Genomic DNA, 18,367 nt, shown 5'->3' on the forward strand with positions numbered 1-18,367 from the left:
CTATGGCTTATTTTGTCTTGTAGCATTTATTTTCTATAGTTCCACTGTGTTAGAACTATATAATTAGATATTTGCTTAACAAAGAGGGAGAAAATTACCGTGTATCCAAAACAGTTTGAGGTGGACTTCCAGGGAAGAAATGGCAAACTGAGGACAGCTCTGCTAAGAGCAGAACTGATGATTGCAGCAGAATGAAGAACTTGTGAGTGGATTGGTTCTTTGATAATCACCTCAGCACAAGAAGACTTAAGATTGACCACAAGTGCTTTTCAGATAGTTGTTACTCACAAGGAAACCACAAGACAGCAATCTCTTGGCAAGTTGAAAATTCTGGGAGACAAGGAAGTAACCTTCTTGTTGAAGGTGCAGTTTGTACCTTCATAAATAACTTTGGGGTAGCATAGTTATTTCTCTAAAATTGCTTGTTAACTGCTTTTTAACTATTAGGAACTTTTGGATTAACAAGTCTGAAATTCCAGGTGAATTTCCTTCAGTCCTTAAACAAAAGAAGCTTTAAATATAAATTTAAGGATTTCAAAACAAAACAAATCTGAATAAACATTAATAGGGTGTGTCGAAGTTTGATTACTCCACCCACTTCATCTGGGGCCCGTTACCACAGCCGACCCACTGCCAATGATTATGTTTGACAGGCCCTCTTCTGGCACTGATTCCCTGGCAATGGTCTGGTGGCGGTCCTGTCCCAACCCCAGCCGAGTCACCGATGGACTCTTCATCCTGGGTGTTTCACTGTGCAAGACATTTAAACGTGCCTCCCGGGGGGGGTGTGGGCAGTGGCCTCAGGTGCCAAGCTGGGAGGCTCCCTCCCTCCCTCCCGGTCTGACTCTCTGGTGATCCCTTGCCCTTCATGAGGTGGGAAGAGGAGGGCCCTGCCCCATCCCTACCTGAACCTGGCCACGTGCCCAGCTTCGCCGGCATCCATTGGCCTATTCCTGCTCAGGAGGGCCCAAAAAGTAAACCATGAGTCCCGTTTGCAACCAGAGTCTCTGCAGCCTTGCGGGGAGAAAGTGTGTGCAGGTGGCCCTTCCTTTCTTTTCCCATCCCGTGAAGGGTCAGGCTGGGAGGGAGGGAACTATCCCAGTTCCTGTCCCTCTTTGCTCTCTTTGCTGCTTTTGCCACGCCTCTTGGCCTAGTAACCAAGATCACTGCCCACCTCACTTGCCCACCGGGAGGCAAGTTTTAAGTGTCCCACGCAGTGAAATACCCAGGGAGAAGGTGCCTCAGTGGCTTGCCGGTGGAGGCCCATCAAACATAAACACTAGTGGTGGTTCAGCTGTGGCAGGGACCGTGAAGAAGTGGGCACGGTAATCTGGCCGGCGCCAATTGTCCTAGACTCTACCCATGTATCCAAAATAATTTCTCTAGCAAAAAGTCTCAAGTCTCTGAAGAAGTTGTTTGCTTAACATTTATTAATGTTAATCTGCACACTTCTGCTGTTCCACGTTATTAATTTCTCTGCTTCTCATATATGCATTGAAAGGCTATTTCATAATATCCGAATAAGAGCAAGGAGAAAGAACAGTACTGCTGTTAGGGCTGGATTCTGCCAACTGAATGAAGCATTGAAAGAAGCTTTAAGAATGCTACACTTTCCAATCTGTGAATGATGAGTAATTTATAATTTAGACCTTTGATTGGTGACGTTATGAACCATTATCCAAAAGTATCTTAGTGTTGATTACTGTAGCTGTAATAATTTTTATACATCATGTATAATAACGACACAGCAGTCAGAGCCCATAGGCCTTCTTGGATAGTTTTTACAAACTTCCAGAAGTTCATGAGAATGGAAATCACCTTAGGCTCAGGACACAAGCTGTTCCAGAGAAAAATGGCCCTTACTTATTATACTTCTTGATAGTGGGGATCTTTATCAGGTATTCTCTGGTTGGACTGGTGGAACAGAATGTGTGTGGTATATAGGTTGTCCATACTGAACAAGACCATACTGAATCACTCATGGCTTTTAAAGTGACAGTCAGCACCCTTAACATACCCAGAAACTTAACAGAGAATTAGGTTTGTCAACAGAATTGTCATATGACAATAAGAAGGTTATACCTTAACTTTACAGGTGACTACATTTTGCACCAATTACAATTTCTTTATAACTGTCTTTAGAGAAGACAGTTATAAAGCAATAATGGGAGATGTCCATCTCATTTCATCCTCAGATTATTTACAGATTGTTCCTTTTCAAGATGGCAGCAACCATATTTTCTATAAACTAGATTTAAGGGAATAACACAAACAGTGGCAACTGTAATTCTGAATTAACTTTGTAACAAGCTTCAACAGAGAAACTTTTGGCAGAAGCTCATTATGTTCCTTGTTTTTCAGATTAGCTTTTATTGGAGTTTGTCAATGTTTTCATAAAAACAAGTTCAGTTTTGTAAACATAGATTTTAATAATGTGTTTCTTGCTTGTAAACTAATTCTTTGTTAACAAAGAGCATACATGAAAATTGATCATATAATATAAGACTTATAAATGGACTAAATTTATTGAACCTGTCATTATTTTCTTGATTTTGCATCTACAAAGTAGTTCTAAATATTGCCCGGGGCCTGTATTATGATGCACAAATGAATTACAAAGATTGTGGAATATTATAATTTAATTGTTATTTGCTGTTATAAAGCTATAATTATATAAAGTGTATAGGTATTGATACAAACTAATGTCCTAACGTTGTGGAACTTTGTTTAATAATGCATACATTATTACCTCTTGTACATTATTATCTCATGAGGCTGTGGAACTTTTCCCCCTTGAAATGTTTTAAAGCAAGCAAGAGGAGCAGATTTTTTTTTATTGAAAAGTTTTATACAATATACATCCCAAGACCCACCCACCCCTACTCCCCACTTCCCAAAGCTGAGTACAGGGTTACAAATAAACAATCAAACGCTAAAAAAAAATTACCCAACTATACAAGTAACCAAGTCCATAAAGCACTTTAACTGAGAGGAGCAAATTTTTTTTTTTATCCATTGTCATGAGGCTGCCAAATGTATAGAGCAGGAGTGTCAAACAGCCAGCCCATGGGCCGGATACATTATACCGAGGCTACGCCCATCCCAGCTCCGGCAATGCAAAACAAGTCACGTTATGTCGGAACACGTTATGCGGCAAGTTTGACACCCGTGGTATAGGGGGATGGCCAATATGCCATAGGACATTATGTCACGCTAGAAAACTTCTTTTCTGCTTCTAGAATACATTACAAAATATAGGTTTGTGTGGGAGAGGAGATCACACTTTTCTTTCTATATGCAAAATTAAAAAGAAAAAAAATAGCATTTTTATTTAGTTTGCTGCCACTATATATGTATTCACATGCATGAAAAGAGCAAGGAATGGAAGACTTGTGTTTTTATATATATATATATATGTTTTCTGAGGTTTTCGCGGGTATTTGTATATAGGTCTTTGGTTGTTCGGGTTTTCTCCCGCGTAAAATTGGAAGTGTCTTGGCAACGTTTCGACGAAGTCACATTCGTCATCTTCAGGCTGGTGTTTTTAGCTTCTTGCTTTGAGCAGCAATGTGTGGTTTTAGCTGTTTCTTCCTTTTAACTGCCAGTGAGGGTATGAACTGATTGGATGGGAGCTTGGCTGTGTTCTGATTGGGTGGAGGTGTGTTCTGAATGGTTAGGGGCTTGGCTGTGCTCTGATTGGCTGGGGGAGTGTTCTGTTTGGTTGTGCTCAGGTTAGTCTGAGTTGCAGAGGGGTTTAAGATTTTGGGGTTAGGGAGTCGTTTGTCAATAAGGGCAGGTTTCCAAATGGCTGGTAGGCGGGAGGTATCATCTCGCTTGTTCATGCTGTGTGGGCGTTCTTCTCTGAATAATCATTATTATGATTATTATATTATTATTCTCTGAATAATAATCAGAGAAGCCATCGAGATAGAAAAACGCCCACACAGCATGAACAAGCAAGATGATACCTCCCGCCTACCAGCCATTTGGAAACCTGCCCTTATTGACAAACGACTCCCTAACCCCAAAATCTTAAACCCCTCTGCAACTCAGACTAACCTGAGCACAACCAAACAGAACACTCCCCCAGCCAATCAGAGCACAGCCAAGCCCCTAACCATTCAGAACACACCTCCACCCAATCAGAACACAGCCAAGCTCCCATCCAATCAGTTCATACCCTCACTGGCAGTTAAAAGGAAGAAACAGCTAAAACCACACATTGCTGCTCAAAGCAAGAAGCTAAAAACACCAGCCTGAAGATGACGAATGTGACTTCGTCGAAACGTTGCCAAGACACTTCCAATTTTACGCGGGAGAAAACCCGAACAACCAAAGACATATATATATATATATATATATTATATATATATATATATAAATTAAAAACTTATAGTTTTTATTACCCTGGTGTTCATTTTATTTCTTTACCATGAATACCCCCAGGGTTCACGTTTTTAACTTTCTTAATCATATATATATATATATATATATATATATATATATAATATATATATATATATATATATAGAGAGAGAGAGAGAGAGAGAGAGAGAGAGAGAGAGAGAGAGAGAGAGAGAGAGAGTTTTATAAAGGTAATAAAGGGATAGGGTCAAAAAGGATAAGACAAAGGGAAACATACAAAAAGGTTAGACCAGGGGAAAGGGGTAACACAAAAGTGGGATTAGTCCCACAAAATAACATCGCTTCAGCAAGTCTACCAGTCCGGGTTTACATATTAAATCTTAATAATTACTCTATTATTAAACAACTTTCCATAAAATCATGTAAATAACAAATTAGTCAATAAATCTCATTCATTTCACTAGTTAACAATGCTTATTATTAATTAATTATGATCACTTTAAAATAATAATATATTACATATTAATTATAGTTTACCATATTGTTTAAGATCACAAATATACAAAGAGGAAGAAGAAGAAGAAATAAGAACAAGTTCATACAAGTAATCATGGAATATAAATACAAATTATCAATTATCTCTTTAAATTTCATAACCTTTTCTCATTCTAGCGTGTTTCTAACCAACAATAAAATTTTCCACATGTTTTAAAATAGATTGTGGGAAGACTTGGTTTTAATAGAAGATGGATCCTAGTGAAATATGTTCACAATCCAGTGGGATAAAGTACACTCACTGATTAATAGTGAGAAAAGTCTGTCTTCTAATTAAACCCTTTTACAGAGGCTTTAGGAGATTTAAACACCATTTATCATTCTAGAACTGCAGTAGGAAATCTGTGTTCCTCCAGTTGTTGCTGAATTAAAATTTCAGATAGTAATAGATGTTGGGAGTTGTGATTCACAACGGTTGCAGGTTAAAGAAAATTAAGTGAGTTCAACAGAAGAAAAGCTTTGCACCAAGTATGATCTGCTTCCATGCAGTTCTTCTCTAATTTTTGAATCCTAGGTCTAATTGGTGGTATAAAGACATATTTGCAGCATTGCTTTACATTTCAAGAACAGTGTTAATATATACTTTTCTCATAAGTTGAATTATTTATTTTTCCCCCCTGTGGAAGTTAAAATATGAAAGATTACATTTGTTTGAACTTGTAATTCAGAAAGAAATAATTGAACTGTAAGGGTTATCCATTAATAACAATCACAACAAAAGCTATTCTCATTGTATGTAAACAAGAATTGATTTAATGTTATAAAAATAAAAAGGATTAGCTCTGACAAATTTCTCATTGGATTCTAAAAGAGTAGTGTGTCTCTTTAAACTTTTTTGCTCTTTAAGCACTTTAGTGCACTGCAACCTTCCTTGAATATAGAAACATCTCTGTTGTGCTTTCTATGGTAATGACACACCCCAGGATGAACACTCTCTTCGCTTATTAGTTGTTAATCCTGTCAATCAATTCAATGCAACTAGCAGGATGTTCTGTCTGCAAGGAGAGCTTTGCTGTGCCTGGAATTAAAAGCAGATAGTATGCTGGGGAGAAATGCTCATTTGAAGCTAAAATTAATGTAACTTTTTTTTCAAAGGAAATAATTTTTGATATGGCAAAAAAGGAAGAAAGCATCACTCAATGAGAAATAAATATACTTTGGTAATTCCTTGAGAAATATTTATGTTATTATTACTATGATGCTATTGTAATAGTAATGAGCCCTGCTTTTTCTTTTAATATTCATTATAGAATTTTAGAATCTCTATTAAGAAACGGCAGTTTAACACTTTACTATTTTAATTTAAAAGTTGGAATTTAAAATAATCTGATTTAAAACAATGTAATTGTGGTAGTTTTCACGGACAAATATATTTTAGGAAGTTTCTTACACTAATTCTTTTACTGACATGGTGCAGTATTAATGTAAGATAATTTGTGATTTTATATGCTTTCTAGGTGTTAATTTGAGATGTGGATAATCTGTGAGTTTATACAATCATATTTTGGTATTGATACACAGGATGTTTTTTATGCTATTGCATCTTTTTCTTTAAAAAAAATGGAAATATTATACAGTGTGTAGTTAATGTCTATCTGTCTACTTCTGTGGCTTGCATGTTCTCTGATTTCCAGAAAGAGGAACAAAACTTCATCTGGAATATTAGAGAGGAGTTCTGCATCATGTTTGTAAATATTGTAAATACTGTATATTTTAAACTGAAATTTTAGGTCTTCCAATAATGTTTGTGAAACTTTCCATCTTCAACAATTAAATGATCTATTTATCATTTGCATTGTACTTTCCTTCAGTATATTGGATATGTTTGTGTTATGCCACTGGCAAATAGCATAGAAAATGTTACTTATTTCTGTTGAGTATTTGGGCACCCCCAAGTCTGCTCAGAAAGGGTGGGACACCCTTTGGAGCATGGTTGAGGGATTTGAGGCTGCTGGGGGGGAGCAGAGCACCAGGAAGATCTGATGGTGAATGGAAGTGAAATTAGAAATAGTACTTTATTGTACAGTACTTTTATTTTTTCATTGGAATTGCAAGATCCCTGTAAGAGACATAGCCTCTGAAACTATGTGAAGCAGATTTCTTTGTGTTAACCAGAAATATGTGTTTTTCAGTCTCTCAGTATTAATTTAAAAAGTTTAGATTTTTCCTCATTTTGGTTATATAGGAAAAGAAAAAACAGTCAGCTGAAGGTTTCTTGCATATTTTTTCAGGCCTTACCATGAATATTCTATTTTTTTCAGACATAATATAAACTGTAAATAGGATAGGAAAATACTGTTTTAAAAATTAGAGGAATATGGTGATACAACTAGAAATGGCTATATATTGTATCCTGAGGAACTTCTTTTTCATTCTATGTGTTGCAAAATAAATCTTTCTTCTTTACTGATAGCAGATGAATACCACTATCTTTCAGTTATATTATAAAATCAGTGATTTCTTATATTGTAAAATAATTGATTTAGGTCACCAAATGCAAAAGACTTGTTTTAGCACAGTATGCTAAAAGATCTTACAGAAATAGCTTCAAGTAGTTTCTAAATCAATGCAGAAAGCTGATTTTTCCAGTTTGAAATAAAAGCTTTTAAAAAACCTGTTTAGAATAACCATTGACTAACAAGATTGTTGGCATTATATATTGCTTATGCAGTAATTGCACATATGAATCTTCAGCTTTTTAAATCACTATTGTACATATTTTCCATATAGCAGATTAAGATCAACAACCTCATCCTGATTTTATAAAATTACTCTGGTAACTTCTTAAATGGTAAATATGTAAAGTTAAACTGATTTAACTTTCCAAATTGCACTATAAAGTCTCCAGTACAAGAAAATATAGATTCTTTTAGCACAGTGAAGAGCAACTGAAATTGTATGTGTCAGACTGTAATAATTTATTTAGTTTAATGTACTGCCATGATAGCAATTTCAATTAAATTTTGGATATATTTGAAATAAAAAAGATATTAAAACATACAAAATGTTTACTATTGTTATAATTATTATAGAAATTTACTGAGGCTTCAGCTTTAAAGGGTATATATCTCACTAAATTTTGTAGAATAAACTTCTGAGCAGGCATGTAACATTTAGATAAAATGTTACAAGATTCTTTGGCCCATATTTGTTTGCCAGAAAAACTATATAATGGCTATTTTTAATGATATGTAAACCATGGAAGAAAAGAACATTAAATTAATGGAAGAGGAGAAGAGCTGATGAGAGGACTCCAGGAGTATCCTAGTGTACTTGCAGCTGGTTCAAACTAACTAATAACTAAGATACCACCATATCACACATTTTGCCACATCAAGCACACTGACACCTCTTTCTGCTGCACCTGCATCTTCCCCTCTAATGTTTTTGATTGATCTGGCAGAAGTGAAAATTACTGCTTTTTAGCTTCAGTTGCCACTTTATATGTTCAGGTTAGAGGGTTCAAAATATCAGCAGGAAGGCAGCCAACAGAATAGCAGGATAGTGCAAAGAAAAGGAGCCAGATGGAAAATGAAAATGAAGGGCTGATCCAGTGGTTCTTCCTGCTCTTAAAATAACTACAGTTTTGTGGTGCTGGGGAGTGTGTCTATTTCACTGCCCCATGTGTCAGGAAGCAGAGCCAGCTGGAAAATTTTAGGGCTGATTTTGTATACAGAAATGGCATGGATACTGTAACTGGTTTAAGAAATTAGCCAATACTAGATAGTTTATTTGTGTCAGGTTATTTATTTTCTCAGCACTGCAGTTTTCTGAATTCAAACTGAATCCAGATAAACCAAACTTGAATCTGAATCTTCTTGCAGCTTATAGTTGGCAATATACTCCTTCAAAATACTGCTGTTCTCCAGCATGAGGATGGAGAATCCACGAGTGGGTTGTCTTATTCTTCCTGCTCAAAGAGACTAAGTCTGGAAATGTTGCCAAGCCTCCTGCTGGGCTAGAGCACCCCAGTTTTCGACTTAGTCTTTTGTTCAGCAGGACGCATATTAAACTTTATTTCCATACCATATGATTTTACCATTTAGGATACTTTATGTTGTTTAGAGACTTTTTACTTGTTGAAAGCAAAATGTCTTACAGCTGTGTGGTTTATATTTGCTATTACAGCATTGTAGTAGCACTTGCACTGTTGCAAATGAAATCCAGTTTCCATAAAATTATAATAAAACTGGCTTGAGTATATAAATTTAATACTAAGACTTAAATATTGTTATGAACTGTGGTGTATTTATAGTATCTAATCTCTACTTCTTTGCACAGTAAGAAATTGCAGAGCCATTGGTGCACAACTTTGGAAAGAGTTATCACAGAGGATTGGCAGCAATAGGCAGTATTTTTCTAATATGAGATATTTAACACAGTACAAATAAATATAAACATACCGTATTTTCCAGTGTATAAGACGACTTTCTAAAGCATGGAAATCGACGCCGAAGTTGGGGGTTGTCTTATACGCCGAGTTGTCTTATAAGCCGGAAAATATGGTACTTTTTGCAATACACCTATCAAACATCTTGAGAAGTACTGCAATTCCAGGATTTTTCAAATTATTTTCTGTGTTTTGCATCTCTAATGAAATTTTGAAGATGGAATAGTTGAAATTTATCCCCCAACTAACACTGGGGATTAATCTGCCAGATTCCAAGCTGAGGACTTTTAACATTCAAGAGGTATCTCTCCTGAAGGGAAACACATTGAACTAATCACTATAAAAATCGCAAAATAAAGCCCTTATTTAGCATTCTGTGAGACAGAGTTTTTTTGAGATGAAATCAGTCCTCATTGCCATAATATAATATATCATAGCCATAAATACTACATTTAGCAAAATGATTATATGGTTGTACATTCATAAAGTAAAATTTAACCGTTACTGAAGTAATAATATAAAGCTTCACATTTTCAAAATCACAAAGTTATATTCTGATGTAACATGCTAATCAAGAAATATTTTTGCTTTAATGAAGAACAGGATATTGTATCTCTTTGCAGCTCCTGTGAGTATATTTTCCTGTTAAAACAGTAGGAAAAGGAATGGATATCCTATAAGAAATAAGAGAGTTTTTTAAAAAATAGAATGAGATATCTTCTTTAGTTCTTCTAACCTAATTTTAAATGAAACAGTAGAAAACTCTTCAGTAATGAAAAAAGTTAAAGGTTTCCAAGTGAAATTTATAAGGTTTGAAAAAAATTCCACAACTGTTTTTTTAATGATTACCATTTATGCTTGAACTATATAACTCTTAAATTGGAAAATAATTTGTGGTCTTGATCTTTTTAGGCTAGGTAGTCCTCAACACAGGACCACAATTAAGCCTGCAATTACTGTCATAAAATTTAACCAAGTAACCTAAGGAATATTATAAAACTTTACATTTTCAAAATCACAAAGTTATATTCTAAGGTAATTTATGCTAATCAGGAAATATTTTTGCTTTACTGAAGAAGAGAATATTGTATTTCTTTGCAGCTCCTCTGAGTATATTTAAAAGATGTAAGTTGTGATGGTCATTAAGCAAGTTACCATATGAGAGCATCTGATTTTATGACCTTTTCTGCAGCAGTTGTTAAGCAAATCTATTGTTCACTGTGGGCATTTTTTACTGGAAACTGGAAGTAAAGGCTGCTTTCTGGCTAAAAACTTTGTAAATTTCAGTCACGTGACAGTCGGATGTTGCAAACAGCTGTAAATGCTTACTGGTGTACACCGCTTAGAGAGTGCTTGCACTTAAAGCGGTATATAAGTCTAATAAATAAATAAATAAATAAATAAATAAATAAATAAATAAATAAATAAATAAATAAATGGGAGTCAGTTGCCAAATGCCCAAAATGAGGTCATATGACTGCAAGGGGGGTGCACTGGAATTTTCAATCTGGGTCTTAAATAGCTTTTCTGCATTTCATCCTAACTTGAAATGCTCCCTAAATGGTCATTTGAAAATTATATAAACTGAACTACTGCATCATTTTTTTAAAAAAATCCAATCTAAAGGTATTCCACTTTATTGTTCCAAGAAAAAAACATCGATGCATTCATGCAACTAATAGAAGTTGAGCTTAACTCATGGAAAACTTTCTCATTTATTGATGAGAATATTAAGGGCAAATTGAATACTGCATTTATCCAGCAGAGATAAAGTATGCAATAGATAGCAAGGTGTCAAATATTGTACAGGTAGTTCTTAACTTACAACCATTCATTTAGTGACCGTTCGAAGTACCATTGGAAAAAGTGACTTATGACCAGTTTTTACACTTCTGACTATTGTAGTATCCGCATGGTCATGTGTTAAAAATTTGGGCAATTGGCAAATGTCCCGGGGTCATGTGATCACCATTTGTAACCTTCCCAGCTAGCTTCCAGTAAGCAAAGGTGGTGGGGGAAGCCAGATTCACTTAATGGCTGCATTCATTTAACAACCGCAGTGGTTCCTTTAACTGTGGCCAAAGTTGTAAAATGAGGTTCAGTTCACAGAACTTCTTCACTTAGTATTGGAAATTTTGAGCTCAATTGTTATAAGTCGAGGACTTCCTGTAATTGCAAAAAAACAGATTATTTTTGTAAAACTTTTTGATATTATAAATTTTATGAGCAGAGATCCGTTCTTTGGGTTGTTGGGATTGGGCTTTTTTTTCTTCATATATGTTCATTACAACTATTCTGAACAGAAAAATTCTTGTTTCTCTACTGCAAACAGAAAATAACTGTGATGGCAAGAATATATTGTATAAATATTAAATTGTGCTATATAGAAAGGTGCATGCTTCTGCAACTATACTAAGTAAGTGTGAAAGTTGTCCATTGTAAGAGATTATATATTAGGCCTGAAGAAATTGAAGAATAATGAACATTTAAAAAAAAGTCATGTAGAGAAAGAATTCTCAGAGGTCTGCATTCTGCAGAATCCTAGGGTTCCATGAGAGACTAAGGGAAATTAAAAAAGAAAGGAAAATCATTGTTTATGAAAAGACATTCTGGGAATCTTTTCTTTATTTAAACAGGTTCCATAGCCTGGTAAAATGTGAAAACGTTAATATAGAGTTTTAATTTCTGCTTATTCTAGAGATGTGAGAAAATTATGACTCTTTATATTATGTAGGTACAGTAGTGGTCTGAATTTCTGAAAGTTCTTAATATATAAACTTCAGCCTGCCTTTCTGGCCTGTTGACTGCAGAAATTATTGTTTTGATAAACAAAAAAAACCATTTGTTTTGATAAACAGTTGGAGAGTGTTGAATGAATATAGAGCTAATTTAATATCCCCACATTTCTACCTTTGTTTTATTATGATTTTGCTTGTTAATAATATGCATACAGTCTGTTTGCCAGGTTTGAATTTATAAGTGCATATTAAAGTCATCTCACCATATGTGAATCCATTAAGGCCTGAATCTGCCAACTCCATGCTATTATGTGCAGTTGGAATCATTCTGTCTTATTTTTTTTATAACTTACATAATACAGATTTCAACAATAAAATACAGTTTATATTCTTTAATAAGACAGATATTAAATGTTTGCTGGCTATTGTTTAAAGTTATTCCTTCCTTTTCTAGAAGCCTAAAATATATTTGTAAACTGCATCTGTCTATAAATTCCTCTGGAGGACATTTGATTTTTTTTTATAAACAATGATTAATAAGATAGTACCTTACAGTGTTGTTCATGGACAATGTGGTCATTATAACCCAGGATGTAAATGCCACATCTTTCAAGTTTAGTACCACATTTTAGCAATAGTAAGATATCTATCTGAAGTCTGACATGCCATTATCCTTTATACATTTCTCTAGTCCAGTACTACCCATCCTTTTAATGCATAGTGGAATCCATCTGTAATTTAATTGTATGTGATGTGTTTGTGCTGCTTTTCATACTGTCTAGCACAACAGTATTTCTTGATTCACACGATTTTATGTCCTTTCTTATTTGCTGTTTAGTAAGGGAAAGAGACCCAAATGTGGCAATCAGTCAATCAAATATGGCAATGTTTTCTCATATAAAAATTATTCCAATTATTTGATAATTTTAGCTTTCTTTTTCTGTACTTTTTTTTACAATTGCTTTTATACAAGACCTGTTTTCGTTTCTACTTCTTTTTTATCAATTAGTATTTTTCCCTAAGTAAAAACAACAGGTGGTATTTATGTAAGGAAACATTTCATGGATGTGCATGCGTATATGTTTACCTAGCAGATTGTTTTTATTCTGTGGTACAAATTTATTTTGTTATTTTACTGGAAATTCTGACTCTTGTATATCTATATGTGTTTTATATATATGTATCATTAGATTGTTACTTTTATCTTTGTTTCATTGTCAATTTCTTTCTCCCCACCCTTTGTTTTACTTTGCCATATTCTGTTATTTCTTTTATATTGTTTTATTTTTCATTTAAAAACTGTGAGTAGAATTATTGTCTTCCTGTCTCCATATTCAGGTAGTGTCAGTGGCTGAGTATCACCGCCGAATCGATGCTCTAATTAGTGAAGAACTACGTACACTCTGCCGACGTCTCAAGGTGCTTTCTTCTCAACTAGAGATTAGAATTTTTTAATGTGGTGGTCCTGATCAGAACAAAGCCGATATTCAATTATTTTGTCTTCATTATTATACTGAAATAAGGCAGCAATAACTTTGCCATGGTTGTTCTGATGACATTTTTGACAATTGAGTCACTTTTAGAGCTGAGCCAAACTTCTGCAAGTTCAAAGTAAACTTCTAGTGATAATGCAAGTGCTTCATTATTTTGATCAAATTTTGAATAGATCTTCCAAATCCTGGATATTTACTACTCTGTTACAAGGACTATGCAGACCTTAAGTTAGCCCATAAGATGTAACTCAGGAAAAGATCTCTTTAATTCCTGAAGGCTGTGAAACAGTTGATGAAGCTTCCTGGCCAAACTGAAGTTAAAGATTGCTTGGATTCTCACACATTTCTATAAGGCAAAGTAGAAGTAGCATGCCAATACCTAGGAGGCTGATGAATGGCTGAAATTTAAGATACTTAGATTTGCACATTCAATCTCGTCCACTTTTACACAGCTGGTTTATCACAGTTTATTTAAATACTATGAACAAAACAGTTGTATTGTTCAATATTAACTGTTAATGTTAATTATGATGAATGAATCAAACTATTTGAAATATTTCTAAAGCTGTCCTGTAGTTTCATATATGAATTTAACAGGTTGTTGTGCATGTTGGCATTGTGGCTCTACGGAAGCAGGAGAGGCATTATGTTAGAGGAGACCGGAATTATTGACATTTGTCTAAATCAGCCCATCCATATCTAGGGCCTTACTGATGGATTGAGGCTACATATCATAGAATCCCAGTCTGATGAATTCCCATGTCTTTGGAAAAGTTATTTGTAAGGCTATGACTTCACAGTGAGATGTTGATATTTGCCTTCACTTTTAGCTTGGTGACCATTGCCAGTAAGTGCTGGCATTTGTAGTGCCATTTGTATTCCTCTGAAATCTAATGTGTATATACTACCGAAGTTTCAATATTTGTTACGATGTATTGTTGCTATTGCCTGACTGCTCTCTGTGTTCTTGGTGTCTTACAATGAGCTGTATCACTATTATATATCTGCTTGCTCAGTTTTTCATCTCCAATTAGCCTAAGAACTATATCAGATAAGCCTGGTATGGTATGAGCTGTTCCTTATAATGTTGTGTCCTGGAACTGATTGGTTACTTATAAATTGATTTCTCATGAGCTCTGCAAGGACATCCAGTCTCAGACTGAGCTTAACTGTGAAGCAAAATGGATGCAGGAAGCCCTTGCTACAAGGTTAGAAGCTGGTTCTGCTGGGATATGGCTATTCTTAAAAAAGAAGCCAGTGCTAGCCAAAAGTGGATCAAATCATCAGTGGATCATATTAGATTGCATAGTAGTTGTAAATGTGGTACTGTCCTTTCTGTGTTGGCTATCTGTAAATGAGATCTTTATCATTGGGTAACCCATTTTGAAAGTCCCATTTCCTTCAGATACCTCTACCTGCGCTGAATATTTATCTGCTATTTTGTGCACAATTATTTCTGCAAATCCGGTTACTTTTTCCCATTGTAACATCCTTCTCTTATTGTTAATCTAAGCTTCATAGTCCCTTCTTCAAATTCAGTTACTCTATGGTCCTCAGCATCAATTCCACCCATCCCAAACAATGACTTAGCAAAGACCTGTGTAACTTCATTGGCCATTTTCCAGCATTGTTCCCATTTTGATGGTTCTTGTGGATACTTGCAATCCATGGAACACACTGCAGATACTTTTTGTCCTTTTACTGATAGTAGTTTTGGCATTTCTTTTTGCCTCCTTGCTACCTTTCAGGCTAGGAAGAGATTTTGTGGTATTCAAAAAGTGCTGCAAGTTGTCAATAATAATAAAAAGAATGATAATGACATCACATAATTGCTACCTCAGATTTTTCCATTAATGTTAGCTAATCCTTAAGGTAATTGTACCTTGTGGACCAAATTAAGGAGCTGCATACTCCATAAACCTTAAAAAACTGGCTTTGTCTTTTCTTTCCTTTTGGATGTCGTGATTTAGACAAAAGAAGAAGGAAAGAAAAATGGCTTTCAGAGATTAGATAAAAAATACTAAATCAATGAAAATTCTGTATGAAAATGAAATTAAAAAACACTTAGGCCTCTGCTCTGAGCATTTTATATTGTTTTGAAACTTTGTTCACATTTCTTAATTTTCTTTTTCAAAATGATTAGGACTTTATGTCATATCTGAGGGTGGGAGTTTTAATTGAATAAAAACTTTACAAAAGAGAATACAGAAGAATTTGTTTTAGGCTCAGTGACTAAAACACCTTAATCTCCACTTCTTACCTGCAGAGCAACTGAAGTCAGTTACATAGCAGTAGATGCCTTTTACTTTGTCAAACTGGACATATATTTTAAATTTTGTTTCTTCACTTTAAGCTGAGATCTTATAAGCCTGTTGGTATCTACATATATTGTATTCTCAATAGATAGACATATGCGAAATGTGTACACATTATTACTTTTATATCTTTAAAATTTCAGAAGCATTTTCTAAAGCTTTATGAAATAGAACTGCTACAGTTCTATTAATACAGTAATAAAATATCTAATGCAGAGAGTTTACCTAAACATTTAAGCATCTATACTGCTATTTACTTCAGTGTAACTAAAAAGTATAGATTCTGTTTTTATTATTTGTTATTTTGTCAGTTTTTCTTAACACAAAATTGGATCATCATTTTAAAATCTTAGTCAGGTTTTGAATAATATTTATAGTTAATTATTTTTGGAAGAAAATGCTTTTGTAGTTTTGCTCATTCTGCTGCTAACAGTTAATATTTTAAGAGATTTGTTCATGAGTTAAGACATTGATAACGAGAAGTTAAGAAGAACCTTTGAGATAATGATTTCAAGAAGTCTGCTGTTTTAAAAGCTTATTTTAACTGCATATATTTAAATAATGATGAAACTCCATCTAGAAAAGCCAACACACTATGTCCGTTAGTATAAATTGCAGAGGGTGGGGAGCAGCTGTCAATAAAATATAAAATGGCATGTGAATCATTTGCTATTGATGAGACTGTCAAAATTCCTTATAGGATATCTGCCCTTAAAGAAATCTGTCATTGGCATTTCAGAACTAATTTAGTAACTGGATAAACTTTATATTATTATTTAATATATCAAAGACACAAGTTTTTATCTGTAAATCTTAGTTATATAAATACTTGCTAAACTGCCTTTGTTCCTTTTTTCAAGAAAACAGTTGTCAGCCAGCCAGATAAAATGGTGTTCCTTAAACATAGTTAAACATCCATATTAATGGAGTACATCAGGCATGTCAAACTCACGACGTCACGTGACATCGCATGATGTATCGTGACTTTTTCCCCATTGCCGGCAATGGGGTGGGCGCGGTTTCAGTATGATGCATCTGGCTTGTGGGCCGGCAGTTTGACATGCCTGGACTACATAGTCTTCCTTCTTTTAATTGATGAATCATTTTGTAAGTAGGGTACATTTTAAACACTGCCTGGAAGTATTTTAGCAAAACTAATTTAAAATAGTCCCTTGGCTTGTATTACCTGTTACTGATAATGAATAATTGTTGGGGCAAAGAAGTGTAGACCTGTTGAAGTAGAACAATCATTCCTGCAGCACGACAAAATTTCTAACTTTTGTTATTGGAACACTTGTGTTGGCTGATAATGTGAAGCATAGCATTAATGTTTTATTTGGATTGTTGAACTGAATGTTCCTTACCTTGCAACTATTGATTAAGTATGTGCATTCAAAACAGATCACGTCTTCGTAACTACACAGACAGACTTTTCTCCAGGATAAATCTTGCAATTATTCTAAATCATTTGAATTAACCTATTTAGCTTGCAATGGAATTAAGCTATAGAGTTTTCTTATTTTACAATATATGGAAGACAGTGGAATGCATACTAACAATATAAAATGTTTATTGGAAATGCCATATAGTTTATTGTGAAATCATATATGTATATGTGTATATATCATTTATATTGTGGACTATAAAGATACAGCAGATAGAAAAATACAGTACTTCAACTTGATAGACACTATATAAAAAGTTGCAATATTCCTATTGTAGCAATATGATTTTTCCATGTGATTTTTCTCATAGTTCTTATAATAATAATAGTAAAATTGGAAGGGACCTTGGAGGTCATCTAGTCCAACCCCCTGCTCGGGCAGGAAACCCTACACCATTTCGGACAAATGGCTGTCCAGTCTCTTCTTAAAAACTTCCATTGTTGGAGCATTTACTGCTTCTGGAGGCAAGCTGTTCCACTGATTAATTGTTCTCACTGTCAGGAAGTTTCTCCTTAGTTCTAGGTTGCTTCTCTCCTTGAGTAGTTTCCACCCGTTGCTTCTTGTCCTGCCTTCAGGTGCTTTGGAAAATAGCTTAATTCCTTCTTCTTTATGGCAGCCCCTGAGATATTGGAATACTGCTATCATGTCCCCCCTTGTCCTTCTCTTCGTTAAACTAGACCTACCCAATTCTCGCAACCGTTCCTTATATGTTTTAGCCTCCAGTCCCCTAATCATCTTTGTTGCTCTTCTCTGTACTCTTTCTAGAGTCTCAACATCTTTTTTACATCGTGGTGACCAAAACTGGATGCAGTATTCCAAGTGTGGCCTTACCAGGCATTGAAGAGTGGTATTAATACTTCACGTGATCTTGATTCTATCCCTCTGTTAATGCAGCCTAGCACTGTGTTGGCCTTTTTGGCAGCTGCAGCACACTGCTGGCTCATATTTAGGTGATTGTCTACTAGGATTCCGAGGTCCCTCTCACAGTTACTACTATTGAGCATGGTGCCACCTATGCTGTACTTGTGCATTTGTTTTTTCTTGCCTAAATGTAGAACCTTGCTTT

At 34.8% G+C, this 18,367-nt stretch overlaps 1 protein-coding gene across 5 annotated transcripts in view; it reads left to right on the forward strand.

The window, feature by feature from the left end:
* The window catches only part of OXR1 (oxidation resistance 1), a 217,036-nt gene that overhangs the window by 185,392 nt on the left and 13,277 nt on the right, over positions 1-18,367 (forward strand). For 3 of the 5 annotated variants that reach the window (XM_039328778.1, XM_039328779.1, XM_039328782.1), the window contains one exon: positions 13,387-13,467. The exons of the other annotated variants lie outside the window; for them this stretch is intronic. In XM_039328778.1, coding sequence (XP_039184712.1) covers positions 13,387-13,467 — 81 coding nt within the window. The remainder of the gene's footprint in view (positions 1-13,386; positions 13,468-18,367) is intronic. 5 annotated transcript variants of the gene reach the window in all.

Source organism: Crotalus tigris, unplaced genomic scaffold (assembly GCF_016545835.1).
Source record: "Crotalus tigris isolate CLP2741 ecotype Arizona unplaced genomic scaffold, ASM1654583v1 scf7180000024384.25900115:4084858, whole genome shotgun sequence".
Taxonomy (NCBI): Eukaryota; Metazoa; Chordata; class Lepidosauria; order Squamata; family Viperidae; genus Crotalus; species Crotalus tigris.